This window comes from Neofelis nebulosa, chromosome 16, assembly GCF_028018385.1.
Source record: "Neofelis nebulosa isolate mNeoNeb1 chromosome 16, mNeoNeb1.pri, whole genome shotgun sequence".
NCBI classification, from domain to species: domain Eukaryota; kingdom Metazoa; phylum Chordata; class Mammalia; order Carnivora; family Felidae; genus Neofelis; species Neofelis nebulosa.
The window spans coordinates 33415340-33438062 of NC_080797.1; the positions used below are offsets into that span (position 1 = coordinate 33415340).

The 22723-nt window shown below is 53.8% G+C and overlaps 2 protein-coding genes and 1 long non-coding RNA gene across 11 annotated transcripts; 1 reads left to right on the forward strand and 2 right to left on the reverse strand.

Moving 5' to 3' along the window:
• Positions 1–788: 788 nt before the first annotated feature.
• LOC131498186 (uncharacterized) lies at positions 789–4871 on the reverse strand. 2 transcript variants are annotated; one of them, XR_009255322.1, is made up of 4 exons: positions 4760–4859; positions 2378–2424; positions 1705–1881; positions 789–1533 (listed from the first exon to the last, which is right to left on the reverse strand). It is a non-coding gene; the product is annotated as an uncharacterized LOC131498186 (long non-coding RNA). The 2 variants fall into 2 exon arrangements; XR_009255323.1 differs by lacking the exon at positions 2378–2424 and having other exon boundaries at positions 4760–4871.
• On the forward strand, positions 3543–11644 carry ATXN7L3 (ataxin 7 like 3). 5 transcript variants are annotated; one of them, XM_058705163.1, is made up of 13 exons: positions 3543–4189; positions 5550–5660; positions 5960–6092; positions 6324–6495; positions 6687–6784; positions 6958–6980; positions 7288–7354; positions 7506–7591; positions 7900–7968; positions 8242–8285; positions 8562–8633; positions 8731–8888; positions 9002–11644. In XM_058705163.1, the coding sequence occupies exons 2-13, from the start codon at positions 5610–5612 to the stop codon at positions 9148–9150; spliced, it is 1122 nt and encodes a 373-aa protein (XP_058561146.1). In that variant the 5' UTR covers positions 3543–4189; positions 5550–5609; the 3' UTR covers positions 9151–11644. The 5 variants fall into 5 exon arrangements, with proteins under 5 accessions (XP_058561146.1, XP_058561149.1, XP_058561150.1 ...); XM_058705166.1 differs by having other exon boundaries at positions 3546–4189; positions 7309–7354; XM_058705167.1 differs by having other exon boundaries at positions 3550–4189; positions 7563–7591.
• A 62-nt stretch (positions 11645–11706) lies between these two features.
• Positions 11707–15937, reverse strand: TMUB2 (transmembrane and ubiquitin like domain containing 2). Of its 4 annotated transcripts, none has more exons than XM_058705169.1 (4): positions 15803–15937; positions 15128–15252; positions 13250–13816; positions 11707–12993 (listed from the first exon to the last, which is right to left on the reverse strand). In XM_058705169.1, exons 2-4 carry the CDS (start codon positions 15160–15162, stop codon positions 12627–12629), a joined length of 969 nt encoding a protein of 322 aa, XP_058561152.1. In that variant the 5' UTR covers positions 15163–15252; positions 15803–15937; the 3' UTR covers positions 11707–12626. The 4 variants fall into 4 exon arrangements, with proteins under 4 accessions (XP_058561152.1, XP_058561154.1, XP_058561153.1 ...); XM_058705171.1 differs by lacking the exon at positions 15803–15937 and adding an exon at positions 14640–14996 and having other exon boundaries at positions 15128–15723; XM_058705170.1 differs by lacking the exon at positions 15803–15937 and having other exon boundaries at positions 15128–15722.
• Positions 15938–22723: the final 6786 nt, after the last annotated feature.

Here is a 22723-nt window from a genome sequence, read left to right on the forward strand (position 1 = left end):
GTTTGTACTTGGTTCTTTCTGCCCCAGATGCCAATCCCTCAATTCTACACAGAGCTGGTTTTCTTAACCCTCAGGCTTCAGATGAAATGTCACCTCACAAACAGGCCTTCCCTAACAACCCTCTCTGGTGAGGCCTCCTCCTACATCTTGTTTCTACTATTTGTTCGTTTCTTGTCTATCTCCCCAAGTGAAAGACACTTAACACCTTATCTGCTTGTCCATTACAGTAATCCCAATACCTTTTAAAGTGCCCTGGCACACAAACTTGACACTCAAGAAACATTTGTCGAATGAGAGACAAAGTATGGCTGACAAGGCCCTGGCAGATCTGTTGCTCCTGCTTCCTGTTGCCTCTGCACCAACCCCAGCTATGCCAGCCATTCACGTCTCTCCTCCAGGGCTGGTACCCATTCTGCCTATACACATAACCATTCCCTCTGCCCCCATGTTCCTCGTCACCTCACTGTGTAGTTCATTCAGGGCTCCCCTTAAAAGATCACTTCTCCCGGGGTGGGGGTGGGGGGGTCTTCTCTGACCCCTTGACAAAAACATCTTCCTGTCATTTGTCCCCCCCCCCTTTTTTTTTTAATGCTTTTATTTGAGAGATAGAGACAGAGCATGAGTGGGGGAGGGGCAGAGAGTGAGGGAGACACGGAATCGGAAGCAGGCTCCAGGCTCTGAGCTGTCAGCACAGAGCCCGAGGCGAGGCTTGAACCCATGAACCATGAGATCACGACGTGAGCCGAAGTTGGACGCTTCACCGCTTAACCAACTGAGCCACCCAGGTGCCCCCAGTTCCTTTTTTTTTTTTAATGTTTATTTATTTCTGAGAGAGAGAGAGAGCAAGCAGGGAAGGGGGCAGAGAGAGGAGACAGAGGATCTAAAGCGGGCTCCTTGCTGAGAGCGGAGAACCCAATGCGGGGCTCCAACTCATGAATTGTGAGATCATGACCTGAGCCAGAGTCAGATGCTTAGCCAACTGAGCCACCCAAGTGCCCATGCCATTTGTTTCTTCAGCAGCCCGAGGCCTTCACAGTCTTGCTTTACCCACATCAGGCTTTGCTGGGGTGTAGACTCTACTAGGACAAAGTCTGTGGGTTTCTCTGGCTCGCTGCCCTAACGCCACGGCCTCACCCACAGCCCAGACCAGCACAGTCCTCAGTATTTGCGGACTGCTTGATGCTACCTGGGGAGACCAGGCATGTTCCCAAAGAGGTCACCGCCACAGAGCAGCCCAGGCCAGGGCCTGGATGAACAGAACCATCCAGTTGTAAAGGAGTTGGTGTGAGGATGGCCACGGGTGGGAAAGTGAGGAAGTATTTAGGTAAACGGAGAGGAGACAGGAAGGCTTCTTGGGCATGTGTAAGTTCCTCAGGGCAGATACACTGGGCATTATTTAGAGACTAGGAAGCCGATCAGCATCACTGGTGTGGAGAATTCCTGATTCACACTTCGGAGCTTCCTGAAGACTTGGCCTCATTCTTTTGCAAGTTCAACGACCTTCAGAGTCTCCACCAGCTCATCCCACAGCACCTACAACATAAACCAAGTCGAACTTGTCATTCTCCTTATATCCTTGCATCTCCTCCTCAGAGCTTAAAGATGTTTTCAGGGCCTCTTTGTCCTTTACCCCATATACCCCAATTGATAATTATCCACATGCCAGAGTGATTCTACTTAAAATTCAAATCTGGTCACGGGCACCTGGGTGGCGTAGTTGGTTAAGCATCCGATTCCTGGCTTCAGCTCAGGTCATAATCTCGCAGTTTGTGGGTTCGAGCCCCGCACCAGGCTCTCTGCTGTCAGCACAGAGCCCACTTTGGATCCTCTGTCTCCCTTGCTGTCTGTCTCTCCCCTGCTTGTGCTCTCTCTCTCTCTCTCCTTTCAAAAATAAATAAACATTGGAAAAAATTAAAATCTGGTCAAATGAGTCCTTCCCCTTGAGGACTCTTCGTGGCCTATAGGGTTTAAGTCCATATTGCTCAACACACCTTTAGTCCTCTATGGTCTGACCTGCTCACCTCCTGCTGCTTCCCCACTCATTCCTGTGTTCCAGCCAGTCCCCAAACTGAGCCATATTCCTGAAGCTTGCTGTTTAGGATGTCTAGTGCCCTCCTAATCTCCCACTACAAAAAGCCTTTACTGACCAACTCTCTTACATCATTTTATCTATCTTTCTGGCCACCCCATCCCCTGTGCGTCTCTGTTTTTATCATAGTGTTTGGCAATTATTTTCCTACAGTTTTATCTGACAAACTGTGAACTTCTTGAGGAAGCACAACTGTCTTATTTCATCTTTGCATCCCAGCACAGCCCACTGTAAGAATTCTTACAGGGCACGTAAGAGTAACAGGTAAGATTTATAGAGCACTTACACTGAGCTAAGAGTTTCACATGCACTGACTTGTCAGTCCTCACAACGACCTAATGAGATAGGTACTATCATTATACCCAGTGACAACAGAGGAAACTGAGGCAACAGAGAGCTCATTTGGCCAAGTTCATTTTTCAAGTCCACAGATTTAAATTCTAATCTGACTCCTGGTCTGAAACACTTAGGATTATTGTCGCAAAAAATGTTTGCTGAAGACTAAACAGCCAGTGATGGTCCCAACCAAGTATATGAAGACTTTCCTCGTTTAATCTCATCTTCTAGGGGGGAGAGAGCTGTCAGACACCCGCTCCAAAACTCCAGACCTAGAGAATAACCCAGATTGAAGCGCTAGTCTGGGTATCGGTGCGGTTAGGAAAGGCCCTTTCCTCCAGAAGGTAATGGGGGACTGTGAGAGCCCGCGGATACGGGCACACCCAGGGGAGTAGCACTGGGTCGGAGGAAGGGTCTGGCTAGTGCCGGGCAGGCTGGCTGAGAGGTGGGGGTCCAGCGTGGGTTCCGGAAGCAGGAAAAGCGAGCAGGTGTGGGATCTAAATTAGGCTGAGGGCGGGGAGGGCGCTCGGCTCAGAAGGGCACAGCTCGGCCTCCGCTCTCAGTGGAGGACCCTCATCTCGGGCATTCGTTGGCTCGCAGGCCTGGAGTGGGCTGAGACCCGCCCAGAAACAGGGGAACGGAGGCTCAGACGAGCCCCTTTGGCTCCATAGGTTTTCTGCCCTGAGGTGCTAACAGACCCCACTTCAACTCCGGCCTCTTCAGAGAAGTGGCTGCACGCTTCGGGGTAAATGCCGGAGTGGGGGCGCCGGGGAACTACACGGGGCGGGGCGGGGGGGGGGGGGGGGGAAGAGCCGGGAGCCCCGAGGGAAGGGCGGGGGAGCCTGGGCCGGAAGGCGTCCCAGGCTCGGCTGGGAGCCGGCGCTCTCTTTCGACGCCACCCGCTGCCCCCGCCCCGGAGCCGGCCGGGACGGCACAACGTCTCCGCCCCCAGCGCACCGCGCACCTCACCTTGAACGCCGCTCCACCCACCGCCATCCTATTGGGCCGACCGGACCGAGGCGAGACGGCGATTGGCCGAGGTGGCTCCAGAAGGCCCCGCCCATCTCCCCGCCCCCGTCCCCGTCCGCCGGTACTTTGGACGGCGGCGTGGCGCCCCTCCTCCCCGCCCGGTCCCCGCCCCCTGGAGCAAATGCTGCCGAGCTGCGGCCGCGGGGCAGATGCACGCGCTCGGGCCCTTCTAGCAGGCGCGAGCAGTCGCTGGGCGCGCGAAAGCGAAAGAAGGAAGAGGAAGGGAGGGCGGGGGCGGGGTGTTGAAGAGGGGCGGGAGGAGGAAGAGGAGGAGGTTGGAGCGCGCTCGCGCTTGGCCTCGCGCCCGCGCGGAGGGAGGGGGAGAGGGGCGCGCGCGCGCACGCTCGCGTTCTCGCTCGCCCCATCCATCCATCCTCCGGTCGCGGCACGCGCGCGCGCTCCGGGCTCGCGCCGCACCCCCCGCCCGGGAGAGGCGGGCTGGAGTGGGGGGCGGGGGGAGGGGCGCGCGGACGGCGCGCGGACTGCGCGCGGGCGGGGTGAGGTGAGGAGGAGGAGGCGGCGACGGGACGAGAAGGGAGGGGAAGGGGCCATGGCCGCCCGGTGAGGCGGCGAGGCGGGGGGGCGGCCCGACCCCCCGGCCCCGGGCCCTGGGCCCCGGGGAGAGGCGAGGACGGACCGACGGACATGGGGCTCCGGAGCAGCCGCCGCCGCCGCCGCCGCCGGAGGACGCGGCCCTGAGAGGCCGCCGGGCCCCGGCGCGGCCCCCCGGGCGGGGTGAGTACGGGACGGAGACGGGGACGGGGGAGGGGCCTGCGGGGGGCGGGGGGCGGGGCCCGAGGCGGGGCTTGGGCCCCCTCCCCCCAGGTCTGGGTCAGCGCCCCTTCCCCTCCCCCCGGGCCGACGCGGAAACGCCCGGCTTCCCCCGGCTTCCCGGCCCGGCCGGGGCCCCCAGCTCTCCCCCTGTCTGGGTCCCCCCTGGGCGGGGCAGGGCCGGCCGGGGAGGGGGCGCGGGGCCTTTGTTAGGGAGCCAGGCCCCAGCCCCCGGGACAATAGAGACACCCTCCCGGACTCCTCTCCCCGGCCGGCTGGGGCTGTCGGCGGGCGGGGAAGGAGAGGGGCCGGGACGCGTCCCACTCTGCCCACTCTCTAGGGGTCGGTCTGTCCCGGACCGGCGCCGGCCTCGGGCGGCTCGGCTCTCCTCCCCCCAGTCGGTATGATGCAGCAGCAGTGCCGCAGGGACGGGGGAAGAGCCGAGGCCCGGCCTCCTACCCTCCCCAGTGCCCCTGGCTCATTTGTCAGTCCCCACCCCACTCTAGGCCGGCAGCTCCTTAAACTCGTACCCACCGTTCAGAGGGGCCCCGGACTGTGGGCGCTGTTTCTGAATCCTTTGGTGGGGATTCCTGGACTTTGGGGCTCTTGGAGAGACTTCCGGGCTGGTCCTGAGGGAGGGAGGGTGGTTATCTAAAAGAAGAGCAGGTAAGGGGAGTGCCCACTCCTGGCATGCCATCCCAACCGGGCTCTACCCCCTCTTCTTGCTCATGGGGGCTAGAAATGCTCCTTCGGCTCTAGGTTTCTGTGGGCTCTGCTCCCCTTCCGTGGTCACAGGCTTATTTCAAGGGAAGACAGAGTGGGGTGAAGGTTGTAGGGTTCTAGGGCCGTTCCTACTTCTGGTAGCAGTACCCCCCCAAGTGGACATCCTGGCTGAAAGCAGAGGTGACTCTGAGGAGAGCCTAGGGAAGGGGGGGGGGTTATTTAGGAGTCTGTGCAGTTCTTTGCCACACCCTGTGGGTTTGCTTTGAGGCCTTAGAGTTCCTTCTCCTCCCCCTGCTGCATTGCACCATGGGTATCGAAGAGGGGTTTGAGTTTGGGGGACCTGGGTTGAGCTGCTGCCTCCTATAGACCCAGACACTGACTGGCAGCCGAGTCCAGGGCCTGAGTTCAGTCCTGGGAAAGACTAGGCCGCCTTTGGGTTTCGGGCCCTGCAGGACCATCCAGACTTAGTGAGCCTAGGCCTTGGGGAGGGGTATATCTTGATGCCAGGATTAAGCTCTGGGCAGTGAGGTGCAGAGGGGAGGTGGCAGTCTTCACAGGTGCCTTGGACTCACACCAGCACCCCCCACCCCCGTGTGTGCAGCCGTGTTGCCGCCCGCTGTGCTATGAGCAGTCAGAGCGCCGTCTCCACAAGAGTTTACAAATGAAAATGGAGGAAATGTCTTTGTCTGGCCTGGATAACAGCAAACTAGAGGTGAGGGCTCCCCCACGTGTGCCTCTAGTTCTTTCTCTTGATGTCTCTACGTCGCTATATCTGGCATTCACACCAAAGAGGAATTTGGGTAGTCAGCCTGGTTCCTTAAAGGGAATAGCCAGCTGAAAAGGTCCAAGGCTCCGGAAGAAGAAAGGACGCGAAGTCAAGATGGGGAAAATGGCAAAGAAAGCATTATTTTTGGCCAGGGCGAATTGGCAGACTTGGTTGGTGAGAGAGAGTTGCTCTCAGTCCAGGGGGCTGTGACGCTCCTGACCGCGGATGTTCTCCCCTGGGCCCAGGCCATCGCTCAGGAGATATACGCGGACCTGGTCGAGGATTCTTGTTTGGGATTCTGCTTTGAGGTACACCGGGCTGTCAAGTGTGGCTACTTCTTCCTGGACGACACGGACCCTGATAGCATGAAGGATTTTGGTGAGCTTCAGGGTTGAAGGAGAACAGTCCAGCCCAGCCCCGGGGGCGCTCAGAGGTCCCTTCTCTGGAAACTGCGCCAGAAGTAGTGCCTGGAGCTCCTGTGAGCTTAGGCGGGGGGGGGGGGGGGGGGGGGGGGGGGGGGGGGGGTTCACGAGCCCACGGGGCCATGGGCGGGAACACGAGGTGAGGGTCCCCTGCCCACCCTGATCGCCACGCCTCTCCTGTCCCCAGAGATCGTGGACCAGCCGGGGTTGGACATCTTTGGACAGGTTTTCAACCAGTGGAAGAGCAAGGAGTGTGTTTGCCCCAATTGCAGCCGCAGCATTGCCGCCTCCCGCTTTGCTCCACATCTGGAGAAGTGCCTGGGAATGGGCCGGAACAGCAGCCGGATCGCCAACCGCCGGTGAGGGCTTCTCCCGCTGCCGGAACCAGAGCTGCGCGTCTTCCGTACCCTGTGCCGTGGTGTAGTCCCTCGGGGGCGTTGGTAGGGCACAGAGGGTGGCTCGTGCTTGGCCTCCGACGCTGCACTGTGCCCGTGAAGTTGGGGGCAGAGAGGTGGCCGCCTTGACCCGTTCTCTCCCCTCCCGTTGGCAGGATTGCCAACAGCAACAATATGAACAAGTCGGAGAGTGACCAAGAGGATAATGATGACATCAATGACAACGACTGGTCGTACGGCTCAGAGAAGAAAGGTGTTTGGGGATCTGGGGGAACTTGGGGGGCATTGGGGTGAGGTGGCAAGTGGGAGTTGGGTCACAAGTTATCTTGAATGAGGAGGAGAGAATGCAGCTTTGTCCTTTTCCGTAGAGGTCCTTAAATTGAGAACTTAAAGTGACCCTGTCCTTTGTCCTTTTGTCCTACACAGCCAAGAAGAGGAAATCAGACAAGGTGAGAGCGGGGGCAAGCATGAGGGAAATTTGGGCGAAGGACAGACACCCTCCCTTTTGGGCAGGGAGTCCTCGGGTATCTTGACTCAAGTCTGAGGTCATCGGGTGCCTCTCTGGGTTTCGGGATGAGGGTGTCTGTGGTGGGCAGGAGGGCAGCGGAGGCCCTGGGGGAATGGGGGAGGAGGGAATATGGGTAGATGGGCCTCTTACTGGGGAGGAAGAGTAGGAATTTGAGGATGTTTCTTTGTCAAATCTTTTTTCCTTCCCTGGGTTCTCGGCTCCCCCTTATCGTTACCCTTTCCCCAAAGCTATGGTATCTCCCATTCCAGAACCCCAATTCCCCTCGAAGATCCAAGTCTTTAAAACACAAAAATGGTAAGTGGGTCTTGAACAATGGGAGTGATTCTAGCTGTGTCTTCTGGGACTCATTGCCGGAGGGTGGAGGTGGGGAGCTTAGGGGACAGGGGTATCGAGGGAGGGCCTGTGATCCTTCTGTCACCCCCACTTCCTCTCTGGTTATTTTCAGGGTTCTCTGTCTGTACCTCTGCATCAAACACCCTTCCCCTTCTTTTTTCTTCTTCAGGGGAACTTAGCAATTCGGATCCTTTTAAGGTGAGTAGGTGCTGCCCCTCTTAGGTTCTCTCCCGTTTTTCTTGTTGGGAGTTGGGTGGGATTTGGGCAGGTGGGGTCAGGATGCTGATGGCCCCAAGCACTAGATGGGGTATTTAGGTCTTGGCATGTTGACGTTCTCGCTGGGTCCCAGCCCCTCCCCGATGAGCAGGTGGGGTGGAAAGAATCACTGGAGAACTGCTGGGCAGTCCCGTGCAGAAAAGGATGAGAGGGATGGGTTCCCTGTCCTCCCCTCCCCCCTCCCTCTTGGGCTGCCCCTTCTCTGACCTGTACCTTTGGCTCTCGCCCAGTATAACAACTCAACTGGGATCAGCTACGAGACCCTGGGGCCGGAGGAGCTGCGTAGCCTGCTCACCACGGTGAGAGACCAGGGAAGGGAAGGCCCTTGGGAGTGGGCTGGAGCCACAGGAGGTGGTCACGTCCCTGGAGGAGGCTGGTGACAGCAGGCAGGGCCATATAGCTCACTCTCTCTGGAATTAGGTCTCCTGGCCAGTGGTGGTCTGGGACTGTCTGTTCTGGACACCCCGGGGCCGTTTCTGCTCGTGCAATCTAGAGTTTGTACAGAAGAGAATATCTAGTGTCTGGAGTGGGCTCCCCTCCGCCCCTCCTTTCAGCTTCTGTTCCTCTTCCAGCAATGTGGGGTGATTTCTGAACACACCAAGAAGATGTGCACAAGGTGAGCTCAGAACCTAGAAAAGGCGCCCAGGGGCCTCCTGCACACGCATCCTGGGCATGGGGTGGGAGTACCCTTGGACTTCAGCAATGGGGCCCCTACTCCTCCCCTCCTTCCTCTAATGGTCAGGCCTTAGGCCACAATCTGGGGGCACCCTGTGTATCCCTCCCCTGTCTGTCTGTTTGTCCCTCCTCTGTTGAGGGAAGGGGCTTCACCTGAGTTCCTCCTACCCTTCTTCCTGCCTTGTCAGGAGGGTCTGATTAATTCTGTCCTCGCCAGGTCCCTGCGCTGCCCCCAGCACACAGATGAGCAGCGGCGAGCCGTGCGGATTTACTTCCTCGGACCCTCAGCGTAAGTGACCCCCCGAGAAGCGTGGTGGGTTGTGAAAGATTAAGATCATGATTGGTATCATACCCTCAAGCCCTTCTTTGGCCCCTTCTCTTCCCAGCGTCCTTCCAGAGGTCGAGAGTTCCCTGGATAACGACAGCTTTGACATGACTGACAGCCAGGCCCTGATCAGCCGGCTTCAGTGGGATGGCTCCTCTGATCTCTCACCCTCTGATTCGGGCTCCTCCAAGACGAGTGAGAATCAGGGATGGGGTCTAGGTAGGTGATACATCTGGGCCCCCTGGTCTCTCTGCCCGAAGCCGAGGATGTGGGGACACCTGCGTTCTCCTGACACAGCCCAGCCCTCATCCCGCGTGCCTCTTTCTTTTCAGGTACCAACAGCTCAGAGTCACGGAAAACCAAGAAAAAGAAATCCCATCTGAGCCTGGTAGGGACTGCCTCCAGCCTAGGCTCCAACAAGAAGAAGAAGCCAAAGCCACCGGCACCCCCAACGCCCAGCATCTACGATGACATCAACTGACTTGGGTGCAAGGGATAGCCTTTGGCTGAGCAGAGCCCTCTCTCCCAACCCCCACCCAGGTGGCGAAGCCTGGCAAATGGACGGCTGCTGGGGGTTTGGGCTTGGGAAGCTTGGTGGGCCAGGCAAGCAGAGGATCCAGTTATGCGCCCCTGGGGGGTGTCAGGGTCCTCTGCGATGGAGCACGACCCCTTGGCATGCAGGACTCAGACCTGGACATATTATGCCTTGGACATAAGTTTGGTGGGGAGGCGGTTTTCCTATTTATTCTGTGAGTTACTGGATGTCCAGCTAGGCCAGGGGCCTGACCTGGGCACTGTGCCAGGGCACTGCCTGCCCCCCACCCCAGGAACTGGACTCAGCCCTGCCGAGGAGCATCGCGGCTACCCGGGAGGCTGTGGGCTGGAAGCTGAGCCTGGAGGGGGCCTCCCCCAGCTGCCCTCAGCAATGTGAATGGGTCCGGTGCTTGGAGCTGAGGGGCAGGGCTGGGCGTGTCCTGTCTGTGTGCAGAATCCTATCAAATGCCCCCAATCCCAGGGGTAGGCAGGCACAGCAAGCTGTCTGCTGAGGTGGGTGTCCAGAACTGCCACCGCCTTCCCTGCCCCTCACAGGGGCAGCCCTTTCCCCTCAGTCCCCATGGGCCTCCTTGGCAGCAGGAGCTGTCCTTTTGTTGTTGGGTGCCAGGAAAGGGCCTCCAGCCTCTACAGCTTCACGGAACGGGCAAGGGGAGGGTAGGAAGAGGGAGCTGTGTATCAAAATGACTCCCCCCTACCTTTCCTCCCTGACCCAGGGCTGGTGAGGAGTGGGGCCCCAAGGTGAGAGGGAACGGTGCTGCTTTATTTGAAATGTTTTCTTACCTCATTCCCTGCCCCAGGAAGGGGCCCAGCCTCACCCTCCTGGGGTGGCCCCATGTTCCTCCTGCCTCCCCTGCCCCACTGCCCTAGCAGGGCAGCCCAAGTTCCCGACTGCTGCTTGCTGCCCCCCTCTTTCACCTTGACCAGCTTCAGTTCCTCTCTCAATGCTCCTGCCTCCGAAGCCTGCCCTGTTTCCCCTTCCTTAGCCGCTTTTAAGTTATTTATTCTGTACTTGTGGTTTGGGGCTCTGAGGAAAATCCTGACCTTTTACCTCTCCCCCCCTGCTAGGAGTGGGGTGGGAAGAGGCTAGTCTCCGTGCTCTGGGTCGTCAGTGGAGGGGGAAGGGGTGTCATGCCCTCCGGTGGGACTACCCTGCCAGCGCGGCCACCTGCCTGGTCTACATCCTGAAGAGCTACACCATCCCGCCTCCGTGTGGGCGCCATCACTCCCAGGAGCCGAGCTGGAGGACTGCAGTCTGGGCTGGGAGCAGAGCTGACTGATGACACGGCACGGAGTTGACCCTGAGCTGTGTTCTCTGGCATTTGCTGGATGTGTCCCCTGCCCTCTTCCCAGGAGGAGCCATCCCACATTTGGGTAGCTAGTACCCAGGACTGGTTGGACTGATTTGGGTTAGGGACCCTAGAGGGTTAAGGGAACAACAAGAGCTAGGGCTGCAGTACCCTGTCTGGAACCCCAATCCCCCCTCCCCCCCCCCCCCGGGGTGGTTCTGATTGTGGCTGACGCCTGGTTACAAATTGGTTTTTAACCCACGAATTGTGATTATTTTTTAAAAAGCCAAACAAATTTTGGCAGGAGTTAGAATAAATCCTAGGGCCTGGGCTCCTCTGTTCTTGACCCTCTGTAGCCTTCTCCCTCTAAGGGGAAGCCAGAGGGGAAGGAGGATTTCAGCCAGCCTCCAGCCTGCTTCCAAATGAAGTCTTGGGAGTGGGTTGAAGGTGAAGGGAGGAAGGCCACAGGCCATTCTCCCTTCTGAGAGGCAGCTGCAGCTCAGGCCCTACCATACCCTTTCCCCTCTGGCCTCTCCCTTTCCCCCTTCTGGTTGGAGGAGGGAGAAGTGGGAAGTAGTTTGGGAACTGGTTTGTCCACATCCACTTCCCCATTGTTCCTTGGCCCGCCCTCAGGGCAGAGCCCCCTGCCCAAGCTGGGTAAGAGATGGGCTTGGTCCAGCAGGGACCCTGAGGGAGCAAACCCTTTTCCTTCCGGGGAGAGTGTGCCCCCCCTACCATGTAGTTGAACAGGGGCTAGGAGCTCCCCACTCCCCTCTAACAGCAGGCTGTGTGGGTTTCAATTCCCATCCTTCCCACCCCGGCTAGGTGTCGTCCACCCTGTATCCTATCATGTGTCTGAGTGTGTGTGGGGGGGGTTCTGTACTAATTTCCATGGCCGGTGGCTTTTCCTTCCATGCATCACTCCCCCCCGCATGCCCAGGGGCCACCCGCCTGGCATTACCGCATGCTGGGGTCATTGGGGGAGGGGGGTGGGGCTCACGCTGTCCTGTGGTCTTGAGATTTTTATTTTTGCATATGTAATCCATCCTGTACAGGTAGCTAACTTTGTAAACGCTGTGTATTTCCCCCGCCCCCATGGCTGCTGGTGTAAATAAACTGCATTTCCCATTGGTAGCCCAGCCTATCCACCCTCATTACCATGTTGATGGGGACAGAGCAAAGCCATTCTCTTAAGGTCACAGAAGGAGGCTCCACAGCCACAAAACGGAACTTTATTTAGTCACAGACACTGACCCTCCATCCATGAGCCCCAGAGGCAAGGGCCTGGGGCCCAGGGCTCCATACCCAGAGCTCGTCCTTGGAGCTGGGCAGGGTAGGACACTGGCCGAGGGCCAGAGCTGTCTCTTGCTTACAGCCTTAGGCCTAGGGTAGCAGCAGCTGTGGCTTGGCCTCTCCCAATGCTGGGGGCTTGGCTTTGTGCCGCACTCCCCTTCCTGACTGAGCTCTATAAAGGACTATTAAAAAAAAAAAAAAAAATACAAGCAAAGTGCTTTGAAAAAGGGGAGAACACTGGAAACTATCCAGAACACAGAGAACACCCTATTCCAGCTACAGGGGTGGAGGGAGAAGGTAGAGGCGGCTAGGTGCCTACAGGGGAAGCGGACACAACCTTCATTCCTGCTGTGTGACTTTAGTCTCAAAAGATGGATATTCCCTTAAGAAACAGAAAAATACTCCAGGCTCCCTACAGAAGTATGCTGGGGCCATGCTGAGCTGCCCTGGCAGGCAGCCCTGGGTACTGAGGAGCAGACATGCAAGACAATGGAAAGAGCTAGGGCCACAGCTGGGAGGGAATCCTCCGAGCCCCGGCTGCCCACTGAGCTAGACCGCCAGCTCAGCTCTGAATTTCTGGACCCTAAAAGTGAAAGAAGAGGACGTCCTCGTTTTCTACCTGAGTTGTGCTTGCACAGAGGGGACGTCTGTACCCTCGTGGACGTGAAGGGGAGGCCCCGTACCTGCCTCCTATGTCCTAAGGAGGAGGACCCACCACAACCTTTCCACCCCTCCCTCCCAAGCCCTTGGGCCCAGCTCTGGCCAGGAAAGGGGGCAGGCCATAAAGAAGGAAGACCACGCCTTTCATTTTCGCCCTATATCCTTATCGTCCATACATCCCAAATACTAGGAAGCTGAAAAAGACGGTGACCCCCACCAGGGAGACGGTGGCAGGTGCTGTGAAGAACTGGCGGTAATTGATACGGAAGTACCAGACCACACCCAACAGCACCACAAACACGGGCACCATGAGGCTGCCCACACTGACACCAAGGCTGGGGGGTTCAGTGGCCGAAGAGGGGGCCAAGGATGCTGAGGGGCCTGGAACAGCTGACCCCAGGGGGGAGCGGTGGCAGTGAATCACACAGTTGTCGGTAATGTTCAGAGAACGCAGTGTGCGGGCTGGGTCCTGCAGCAGACGGCCCTGGTAGATCAGTTTCATCTGGCTCTCTTGTCCAGGGAAGTATTTACTGTAAGGATGAAAGAGGCAGAAGGAAACACAGAAGGCGAGGAATGAGAAGGCAAACAGGCCCGGACTGACAGAGCAGGGCAACGAGGGGAAAAACCAAAGGGTGAGCTTCTAAGAAGTATCCTCCACAATCCTAGTGGGGGCTGGACGGACCTGACCCATCCCTGCTGCTCCCATGTGGACACCAGCCTCCTCCCAGGTGACCAAGGGCTGAGGGCACGGGCTACGAGAAGCCTCCCGCTCTCCAGGCCACTCACCTCTTCAGGGCACCCACAGTATCCTCCGGCCTGGCCACAGCCAGCTCCTCGGTGTCATTGAGGAATTTGAGCCGCACGTTGATGAGGCCAGGGCTGGGGGGGAGGCAGCTGCCACCCTCAGGTCTCAGGGGGGCCTCTGGACTGCTGCTTTCTGGGCCCGCTTGTCTTTTGGTCAGGCCTTGGATGTCAAGCAGATGCTCAAGGCTCGGCTCAACGCCACCCCCGGCTCCAGGCTCCCCTGTGGGGTCTCCCCCACCTTCGCCAGCCTCTTCGGCCTTCTCGTCATTACCCTCTGATGGATGGGGAAGTTCGGTGGGCTCTGGGGCACCTTGGCCCGCTACTAGATGGTCCACGTGTCCCAGGTGGAGGACGGATGTGTCGCCAGCTGACACAATGGTGCCCAGGAGCTGGTTGCTACCGCTGTCTGCTACGTAGGTAGAGAGCCAAGCTAGGACCAAGGCTAGAATCAGCACCACCACACCTGCCACCACAGTCACCTCATTACCCACACCCTCGATGAGGGTGACATCAGAGAGCTCCATGGCCTGGCTGCTGACTGGGTCGACACTGCAGGAACAAAGGGGGATAGCATAAGCAGGGTATGTGGGGTTGCAGCCAGGTCCCTAGTTTGTTTACGTTTAACTGAGCCAGCCCTGAAAGAAAATGGGAGTTCGGCTCCCCATAGAAGGGGGAACAAACCTTCCTACCTCCGGACCCCCAACGTAAAGCTAAGGACTTCCCTTTTGTCTCCAATGTGAAACACTAGCTTTCGGGATCCACACCTTCCCTCTCTCACATTTCAACCTCCCGAGAGCATGGATCATGGGGAAAACCTCATGACTTTGTTGCTGCTGCTGCTGCAACCCGTCGTTGCTTTTTTGGTAGGCGGGCAAAAACATTTGCCTCTTTGAGCCCTGAGTTTCTCTAGGATTTCTATCACTTGGTCCAGCAACTATGCCCCCCCCCCCCCCCGGCCCCGAGAAGCCTCCAAGGAGGCTTCAGAGAGACCAAAGAGCCTGAAATATTTCATTCTAGGGCCTTCTGGAAACACAGTGCGGCCACTCTTGCCAGATTGTCTCATTTGAACCCTACCTCGTTCGTGGTCACCTATTCAGGTGCAGGTGTCAAGAACCAAAAAAACATTTTTTCACCAGAAGCAGAGTCACAGACCACCCCAAAGGGACAACTGTGTAGGGCCCATCAGCAGACATTATGCAGCAGGCACTGTGTCTCCCACCTCTGAAACACTTCCGGCGAGCCCTAGGGAGCGAAGGAGGACGGACACCAGAAACACCACCCTTCTGGGTCATCGTAGGCTCACGACTGCAAAACCACTACCTACGTGGAAATGACTTGGAAGAGATTCCAAAATAGCTCTCACAATCCATACCTGTATCTCTCTTCTCGTACCGTGTAGTTTCTCCCTTGGTAGTTCCTTAGAAAGGCAGGAAAGCCTTTCTTTTGCTCCTTAGAGGACCTACTCTTTCCCTTGGAGAGTGTGCTGTTTTCACAGCTGCCCCGGGCCAATCCGATCGGATGATTATCATTAATAAACTATTCTCACGATACCTATAACATTTCATTACACTCATCTACTTGTCCATCTCTCCCTACTAGACTTCTGGATGACAAGTATTTTTCTCTGGACCCTAGTGCCTAACATGATGCCATAGAAACTGCTCAAAGAATATGTGCGTGACATGTCAACATCTGAATAGCTTCCACATCCTTATTTAGAACATGGGCCCTGGAGTGAAAACAAAAACAGAACACTAATTACAATCCTGCTCTTGCCTCTTACTAGCTCTGTAACCTCGGACAACTTTCTCACAGCCTCAGCTTTCTCATCAGTAAAATGGGGTTAAAAATAGCACCTACCTCATAAGGTTGTTTTGACGGTGACGGGAAATCATCGAAGCAAGATACCTAGCACAGGGTCTGGCACATGGCAACGGTTCAATAAATAAATGGTAGCAGTTACTTCTCGCTCCCCAGACTAGCCCCTGATGGTAAGAAGGTTAATGTCACCAACCCTGATTTACAGAAAAGGAAACTGCGGCGAAGAGAAGCGAAAACGACTGGCACAGACACAGGGAACTTTCGGGGCCAGGGGCCAGGCAGGACCCCAGGTCTCCGGCCTCAGAGGCCTGTGCTCTCTCCTCAGCCTGTGAGCGACACTGACGGCGCGGTGAGGAGGGGTCCCGACCCTGCGTTTTCTGAGGCGCAGGCTCCGCGTTGGGCGGTCCTATTCCCGCGGCGCCGGAGAGAAGTCCGTGGGCCCACCTGAGCCGAAAGGCTGCCCGGTCCCTGGCCAGCAAGCTCAGTTCTCCCAGCCCGTCAGGGGTAGAGTCGGAAGAGGGGGTCACAAACCATCCACACCCCTCAAACTTCGGGGCGGGGCTGAGGGCCTGGGGGCGGGGCTTGAGTACGCGGGGAGTCATGGGAAATTAAAGGGGGATTGGACCAGTACGGTGCCTGGATAGGGAAGGAGATCCTCACCAGAAAGGGCCAGACCAAGTGTTTTGACTTCGCCAGGAAGGCCCATGGACTCACCTTTCCGTAGGGGCCGGGGGAGGGGCTGGCTATCCCCGATTCTGTCCAGGGTCCGGTTTCTTCCGGTTTCTTCCGGCTTCTCCCGGAAGCTGTTTGAACCAGAGAAGGAAGTCCCGCCTCCGCGCTTTGCACTGATGACGTAAATCTACGTAAGGCGGGCTGACGTAAATGTATTCTTTAAATAAAAGGGACAGGTTTCTCAGCGGAAGGAGGGGCGGAGTCACTGTTGGCGGGATCGTCGCCCTCCCGGGGCGGGGCCACACTCACTGGGAGGGGCCTAAGGAGCCCATGGGTGGGGGGCGGGGCCAGATGGGATTGGGGGAGGTGCTTGGAGGAGGGCGTGGCTTCGCGTCTGGAAAACTGAGGCGGGCTGGCACAGCTGGGCAGAACGTGAGCGGCGCTTCCCTTGTCGCAGCCTGTTCTTCCGGTCTAGTTCCCAGCCTCCCGGGCTGATTGGATTTAATACTGCTCTGTCCTGTGCACTGAGTTCCTGGTTAGCGGGATCAGTGAGGACTGACCTCCAAAAGTTCAACTCAGGCTAGTCCAGAGACAGACAGGAGGCAATTTAGTCACCGGCCGGCTGCTCCAAGAATGTGGCCCCAGGTAGCGTGGGACCTTGGTGAATAAGGCGAGAAAGCATTTCAAAGAAGGCACAGATTCAGCGCAGGCTTAAGGCGCAAGAAAAGGAGCATAGAAAAAGACAGGGGGAAAAAGGTTCATCTCCCAAGAACTTATCCGGATTTTTGCAATTAAAATTCTTTCATGGGGCGCCTGGGTGGCTCAGTCCGTTGGGCGTCGAACTTCGGCTCAGGTCATGATCTCGCAGTCCGTGAGTTCGAACCCCTCATCCGGCTCTGCGCTGACGACTCAGAGCCTGGAGCCTGCTTCGAATTCTGTCTCCCTCTCACTCTGCCCCTCCCTCGCTCACACTCTGCCTCTCTCTCTCTCTCTCTCTCTCTCTCTCTCAAAAATAAAATTCTTTTGGGGGTGCCTGGCTGGCTCAGTTGGGGGTGTGAGTTTGAGCCCCACATTGGACATAGAGATTATTTAAAAAAAATTTTTTTTTCCAAAAGACATGTTAGGATTTTTGTCGTTTTCTGGTGAACTATTGAATGAAGTATAAAAAAGGCAGACAGGGGTAAACTTATAAGTGAAGAGCTGGTGGTTTTCACCAATTGAATACCAGTGGAACCCACACTCAGATCAAAACATAGCAAGTGACCCCATAACCCCTCTTCATGTCCTTTTCCAGCCACTGACTTCTGTCACCATAAATTAGTTTTCTCTGGTTTTGTACTTTGTGTAAATGGAATCAAACCATCTAGCTTTTTTCCCCCAAGTCTTATTGTGAAATACACATAAATTTACCGTTTTGACCATATAATTGATTTATTTACTTACTGGTTGATTTATGTTTTAGAGAGAGAGCATGCGCAAGTGAGGGAGAGGGGCAGAAGGAGAGAGAACCTTAAGCAGGCTCCACACTCAGCATGGAGCCTGATGCGGGGCTCAATCCCACAACCCTGGGATCATGACCTGAGCTGCAACCAAGAGTCGGATGCTCAACTGACTGAGCCACCTAGGTGCCCCTGTTTTATTTATGTAAGTAATCTCTACACCCAACCTGAGGCTCAAACTCATGACTGCGATCAAGATCAAGAGTCACATGCTTTACCACCTGAGCCAGCCAGTCGCCCCCACTGTAACCATTTTAAGTGGCTAAGTCAGTGGCATTAAGGACATTCATAATGTCATGCACACATCACCACTATCCATTTCCTATACCCGTGCCTCCTTCCCACCTCTATTATACTTCCTGTGAATTTTCCTATTCCAGGTATCTCATATAAGTGGAATCGTACAATATTTGTCTTTTTTGTATCCAGCTTATTTCACTTAACCATGTTTTCAGGGCTCATCCATGTTGTAGACTCTACCAAAATGTCATTCCTTTTTCAGGCTGAATAATATTTCATCGTATGTATATAGCACATTTTCTTTTTTTTTTTTTAATTTTTTTTTCAACGTTTTTTATTTATTTTTGGGACAGAGAGAGACAGAGCATGAACGGGGGAGGGGCAGAGAGAGAGGGAGACACAGAATCGGAAACAGGCTCCAGGTGCGAGCCATCAGCCCAGAGCCTGACGCGGGGCTCGAACTCACGGACCGTGAGATCGTGACCTGGCTGAAGTCGGACGCTTAACCGACTGCGCCACCCAGGCGCCCCCTTTTTTTTTTTTTTATAGCACATTTTCTTCATCCGTTAATCTGTTAATGGACATTTGTGTTGTTTCCACCTTGTGGCTATTGTGAATAGTGCTGCTACGCACATTGATGTACGAGTTATCTATTTGAGTCCCTCCTTTCAATTCTTTTCTCTGGCCTCTTTTAATCAACAGTACGTTTGTGAAATGCAAGGTATTTAAAAAAAAAAATTTTTTTTTACATTTATTTATTTTTTGAGAGACATAGAGAGACAGAGCACAAGTTGGGGAGGGGCAGAGAGAGAAGGAGACACAGAATCCGAAGCAGGCTCCAGGCTCCGAGCTGTCAGCACAGAGCCCGACGCAGGGCTCGAACCCACAAACCGCTAGATCGTGACCTAAGCCGAAGTTGGACGCTTAACCAACGGAGCCACCCAGGGCCCCAGCAAGGGTTTTTTTTTTTTTTTTTTATGTTTATTTATTTTTGAAAGACAGGGAGAGCACAAGTGGGGGAGGGGCAAAAAGAGAGAGAGGGAGACACAGGATCATAAGCAGTCTCCAGTTTCTGAGCGGTCATCCCAGAGCCTGTCACAGGGCTCGAACGCATGAACCGTGAGATCATGACCTGAGCAGAAGTCGGTCACTTAACCGGCTGAGCCACCCAGGTGCCCCTGAAAGGTAAGGTATTGTTTTAATGCCTGCATATGTGTATTTTGGGGGGTTAAAATTTAGTGTTTTTATTTTGAAGAATGCTGGAGGGGGCAGGGCATCATAATATAGCTACACGGAGTTTTGAAGAGTGAATAGAGATTTATCAAGCAAAGTTCCAAACAGAGAGAGTAGCAAATTCAAGGGCTCTCAATAAATACTTGAGGGAACGAATAAGCCAATGAGCTGACCCACTATTAGCGCTTTTGAGAGTTTATTATGTGCCAGGTACTGTGCTAAGTACTTCATATACATTATATTATGGAGCCCAATCAAATAGCTCTTATTATACACATTTTATAGGTTTGGGAACTGAGGCTCACAGAGAATAAATAATGAGGCCATTTGTGCTATAGCTAAAGTCATCCAGTGCCTGTGCTCGAGCTGTCTCTCTCTTTCTCTCTCTCTCTCTCTATCTCTCTGTCAGTGTGATCTTATTGTCAGTATTTGGTCCCTTCCTTTTTTCATTAATTGTATACCATGAAGCGTCTCCTATGTCACTGAATATTTTTATAGCATCATAGCATAGCTTTAAATAGCTGTTCAACAGTATTATCTTCCATGTTGCACCGTAATCTTTTTTAATGTTTATTTGTTTTTGAGAGAGAGAGAGAGAGCATGAGCGGGGGAGGGCAGAGAGAGACAGAGACAGAGAATCCGAAGTAGGCTCCAGGCTCCGAGCTGTCAGCACAGAGACCAACGCAGGGCTTGAATCCACAAGCCGTGAGATCATGACCTGGGCCAAAGTTGGACGCTTAACCGAGTCTCAATAAAAATTTTTGTGTGTCTTTGATGACAGATTTTTGTACACATCCATGATTTTTTCCCTAGGATAAATTCCTAAAAATGGAATTGCTGGATCGAAGGGTGTTCACATTATCAAGGTTTTTGATACATGCCCTCTAGCAGGTTGTACCTATTTCCATTCCTATAGCAGCGTGAGTGGCACCCACTACTGTTTCCTTCCCCCAAAACAGGGTGGAGGCTAGAGAGAACGGGGATTAATGGGGGGAGGTTCTGAGAATCCTGATACAAGATCCTACAAGGAGGAGAGAGCAGAGGGAAAGGGGGAAGTGAAAATCAAGGCTATCTGAGAAGGGAATACTTGACTGAGCAGTGACCTCTGAAGCCCAGGAGGGCGGAGCCAGTGGCCAGGGCTGCCCTGCAGAGGAGGCTGGAAATCTGGCTTTTTGACTGCCCCAGCTATCTGACTAATCCATCTGGGGACTAGGCACAAACACTCTCGGGTTTCGTAAGCTGCATGGACCGACTGCTGCCAGCATGCTTATCATACTGTATTGTCGTTTTTAATTTTTTGGTTTTACCAAATTCCTTAAAGGGAGGAGCTGCGGTTTTCGTGTCTTATTTATTTATTTATTTTCGTGTCTTATTTATTTATTTATTGATTGATTGATTGATTGATTGATTGATTTTTACTCCACTATCCCCCCAATCGATTCCGGTGCCTGCCTACAGGAGTTACTTGGTCAAGATATATTTAATGAATGATGGTTGGATTTGGAGAAGCTGGAGGGAAGAGATGGGGAATTTGAGAGAGTTCTCTTCTCTGCTGGCCAAAGGTGAAGTCCTAAGACGGCCGTGGCAGGGAAGAAAATGGATGGAACAGAAAAGGAAGAAGGATTGGCTAGGGGTGAGGTAGACTTGGAATGCTCAGCTGCTGGGATGAAGGGTTGATAAAAGTGGAGGTTGGGCATAATGTACAGAATTGTAGAATCACTATGTTGTATATGCAAAACTAATGTAACATTGTATGTCAACCATACTTCAAGAATACAAAAAAATTTTTAAAGATTATTTATATTTGAGAGAGAGAGAGAGAGAGCAAGCAGGGGAGGGGCAGAGAAAGAAGGAAAGAGAGAGAATCTCGAGTAGGCTCTGTGCTCCTTGTGCAGAGCCCTGAGAGCCCAACATGGATGGCGCCCCCAGAAGTAGACATTTTTTATGTTTATTTATTTTTGAGAGGGGAGGGGAGAGACCAAGTAGGGGAGGGGCAGAGAGAGAAGGGAACAGAAGATCTGAAGCAGGCTCTGCGCTGACAGTAGAGCCCGATGCGGGGCTCGAACTCTCAAACAACGAGATCATGACCTGAGCTGAAGTCAGACGCTTAACCCACCGAGCCACCTAGGTGCCTCTAAACATTTTTTTAAAGAGAAAAAAGAAACTGGGGAGGTTGAGTCTAGCAAAGGATGCATTTTATGAATGTATAGAGAAAAGGACAAGAAACAGTTAAGAGTGTTTTGAAAGGGGCTTTCCGGGGCACCTGGATTGGAATGTGTACAGTAAGTCTGTTTTACTAAAACTGCTCCTTCCCCAAGCACTCTGTGTCATTCATCCATGTTTGCCAATCTGATAGAGAGAGGCGTGTCTGTTCCTTTGATTTCCTTCATTGGCTTACTAGAGAGTTTTCCATTTTTCGTATTTCTTCAATCACTTTGTAAATTAATTGTTTAGGCCTTTTGTGTTTTCTTCCCTTAAAAAACTTTTAATTTCACAAGAATCCATGGGTACTTGTTTGTAAAAAATTCAAATATGAAAAAAAAAAAAAACTTAAAAAACCCACATAGTGGCATATGTGGGTGGTTCAGTCATACAGCATGAGACTCTTGATCTCAGGGTTGTGAGTTCAAGCCCCACACTAGGCATGGAGCCTACTTCAACAACAACAACAACAAACACATGGTGGGATTCAATTTTTTTTTTAAATTTAAAATATGGACCATATAGTTTTTCTTTCCTTTTTAATGTTTATTTTTGAGAGAGAGAGAGAATAGAAGAGAATAGAATAGAGAGAATGAATAGAAGTCCATGTCTGGACTTCTAACCCATAGGAACCATAAGATAAGAAATGTGTGTTGTTGTTGTTGTTGTTGTTTAATGTTTATTTTTGAGACAGAGAGAGACAGAGCATGAGTGAGGAAGGGTCAGAGAGAGGGAGACACAGAATCCAAAGCAGGCTCCAGGCTCTGAGCTGTCAGCACAGAGCCCGATGTGGGGCCCGAACCCACAAACCACGAGATCATGACCTGAGCGGAAGTGGGACGCTTAACCGACTGAGCCACCCAGGCGCCCCTTAAATACAGACCGTGAAATGCCCCACTGTCACAGTCCTTCTCCCCTCCCAGAGGAGAATTTTTGGGCACCTGCCTCTGGGCCTTTCTCTCTTCATCTGCGATCGTGGGGTCTGGTTTTGTTTGTTTGCTGGACGTATCGCATTCCAACCTATTTTTTTCTCTTCAAAAAAAGAAAGGGCCGCGTCATACGCCAGAGTATGGATTTGTTCACTATTTCCCGCTTCGTTGTGTCCTCCTTGCAGGCAGTGCTGGGGCGAACGTTCCCATGTGTGCCAGCCTTTTGTGTAACTGAGGAGCAGTGTTTAAGGGTGCTGCTAAATCGCCCACCAAAAAGGCAATTTCCCTTCCCACCAACAGGATGAGCAAAAAGTTCCATCTTCCTGGGCACTGTGTGTTATCAGTCTTTACCAATTAATTCCCTCAACCTGGTGGGCGAATAATATCTTATTATTGTTTCAGTTTGCATTTTCCTGATCACTGGCGAGGTTGACCATTGCCATTCATGGATTCGACAGATATCGGAGGGTCCACTCTCCGCAAAGCCCTGCACAGGCACCCAGTCACCAGTGGTGAATAAACCAGATACTGTTCCTGGGGCGCCCGGGGGCTCAGTCAGTTAATCGTCCAACTTTGGCTCAGGTCATGATCTCGAAGTTTGTGGGTTCGGGCCCCACGTCGGGCTCTGTGCTGACAGCTCAGAGCTTTGGATACTGTCTGTCTCTCTCTCTCTGCCCTTCCCCCGCTCTGTCTCTCTCTCAAAAATAAATAAACATTAAAAACAAACAAAAAACCCAGATACTGTTCCTATCCTCACAGATGAAGGAAGTGAAATCTTTTAGTTGCAGATTTTCCCCCCAATATTTTGTCTTTTTTTAAAAAGTTTATTTATATTGAGGGGGGAGGGGCAGAGAGAGAGG

Excerpts from the sequence above, each read along its gene's own strand:
- ATXN7L3 (XM_058705163.1), top strand. The coding sequence starts at position 5,610 with ATGAAAATGGAGGAAATGTCTTTGTCTGGCCTGGATAACAGCAAACTA. Across the intron at positions 6,981-7,287 it reads AGAAGAGGAAATCAGACAAG|CTATGGTATCTCCCATTCCA; the intron begins GTGAGAGCGGGG and ends CTTTCCCCAAAG. Across the intron at positions 7,969-8,241 it reads TGCGTAGCCTGCTCACCACG|CAATGTGGGGTGATTTCTGA; the intron begins GTGAGAGACCAG and ends TTCCTCTTCCAG.
- TMUB2 (XM_058705169.1), bottom strand. The coding sequence starts at position 15,162 with ATGATTTCCCGTCACCGTCAAAACAACCTTATGAG. Across the intron at positions 13,817-15,127 it reads CGTCAAAACAACCTTATGAG|TGTCGACCCAGTCAGCAGCC; the intron begins GTAGGTGCTATT and ends TTGTTCCTGCAG. Across the intron at positions 12,994-13,249 it reads ACTGTGGGTGCCCTGAAGAG|TAAATACTTCCCTGGACAAG; the intron begins GTGAGTGGCCTG and ends TCATCCTTACAG.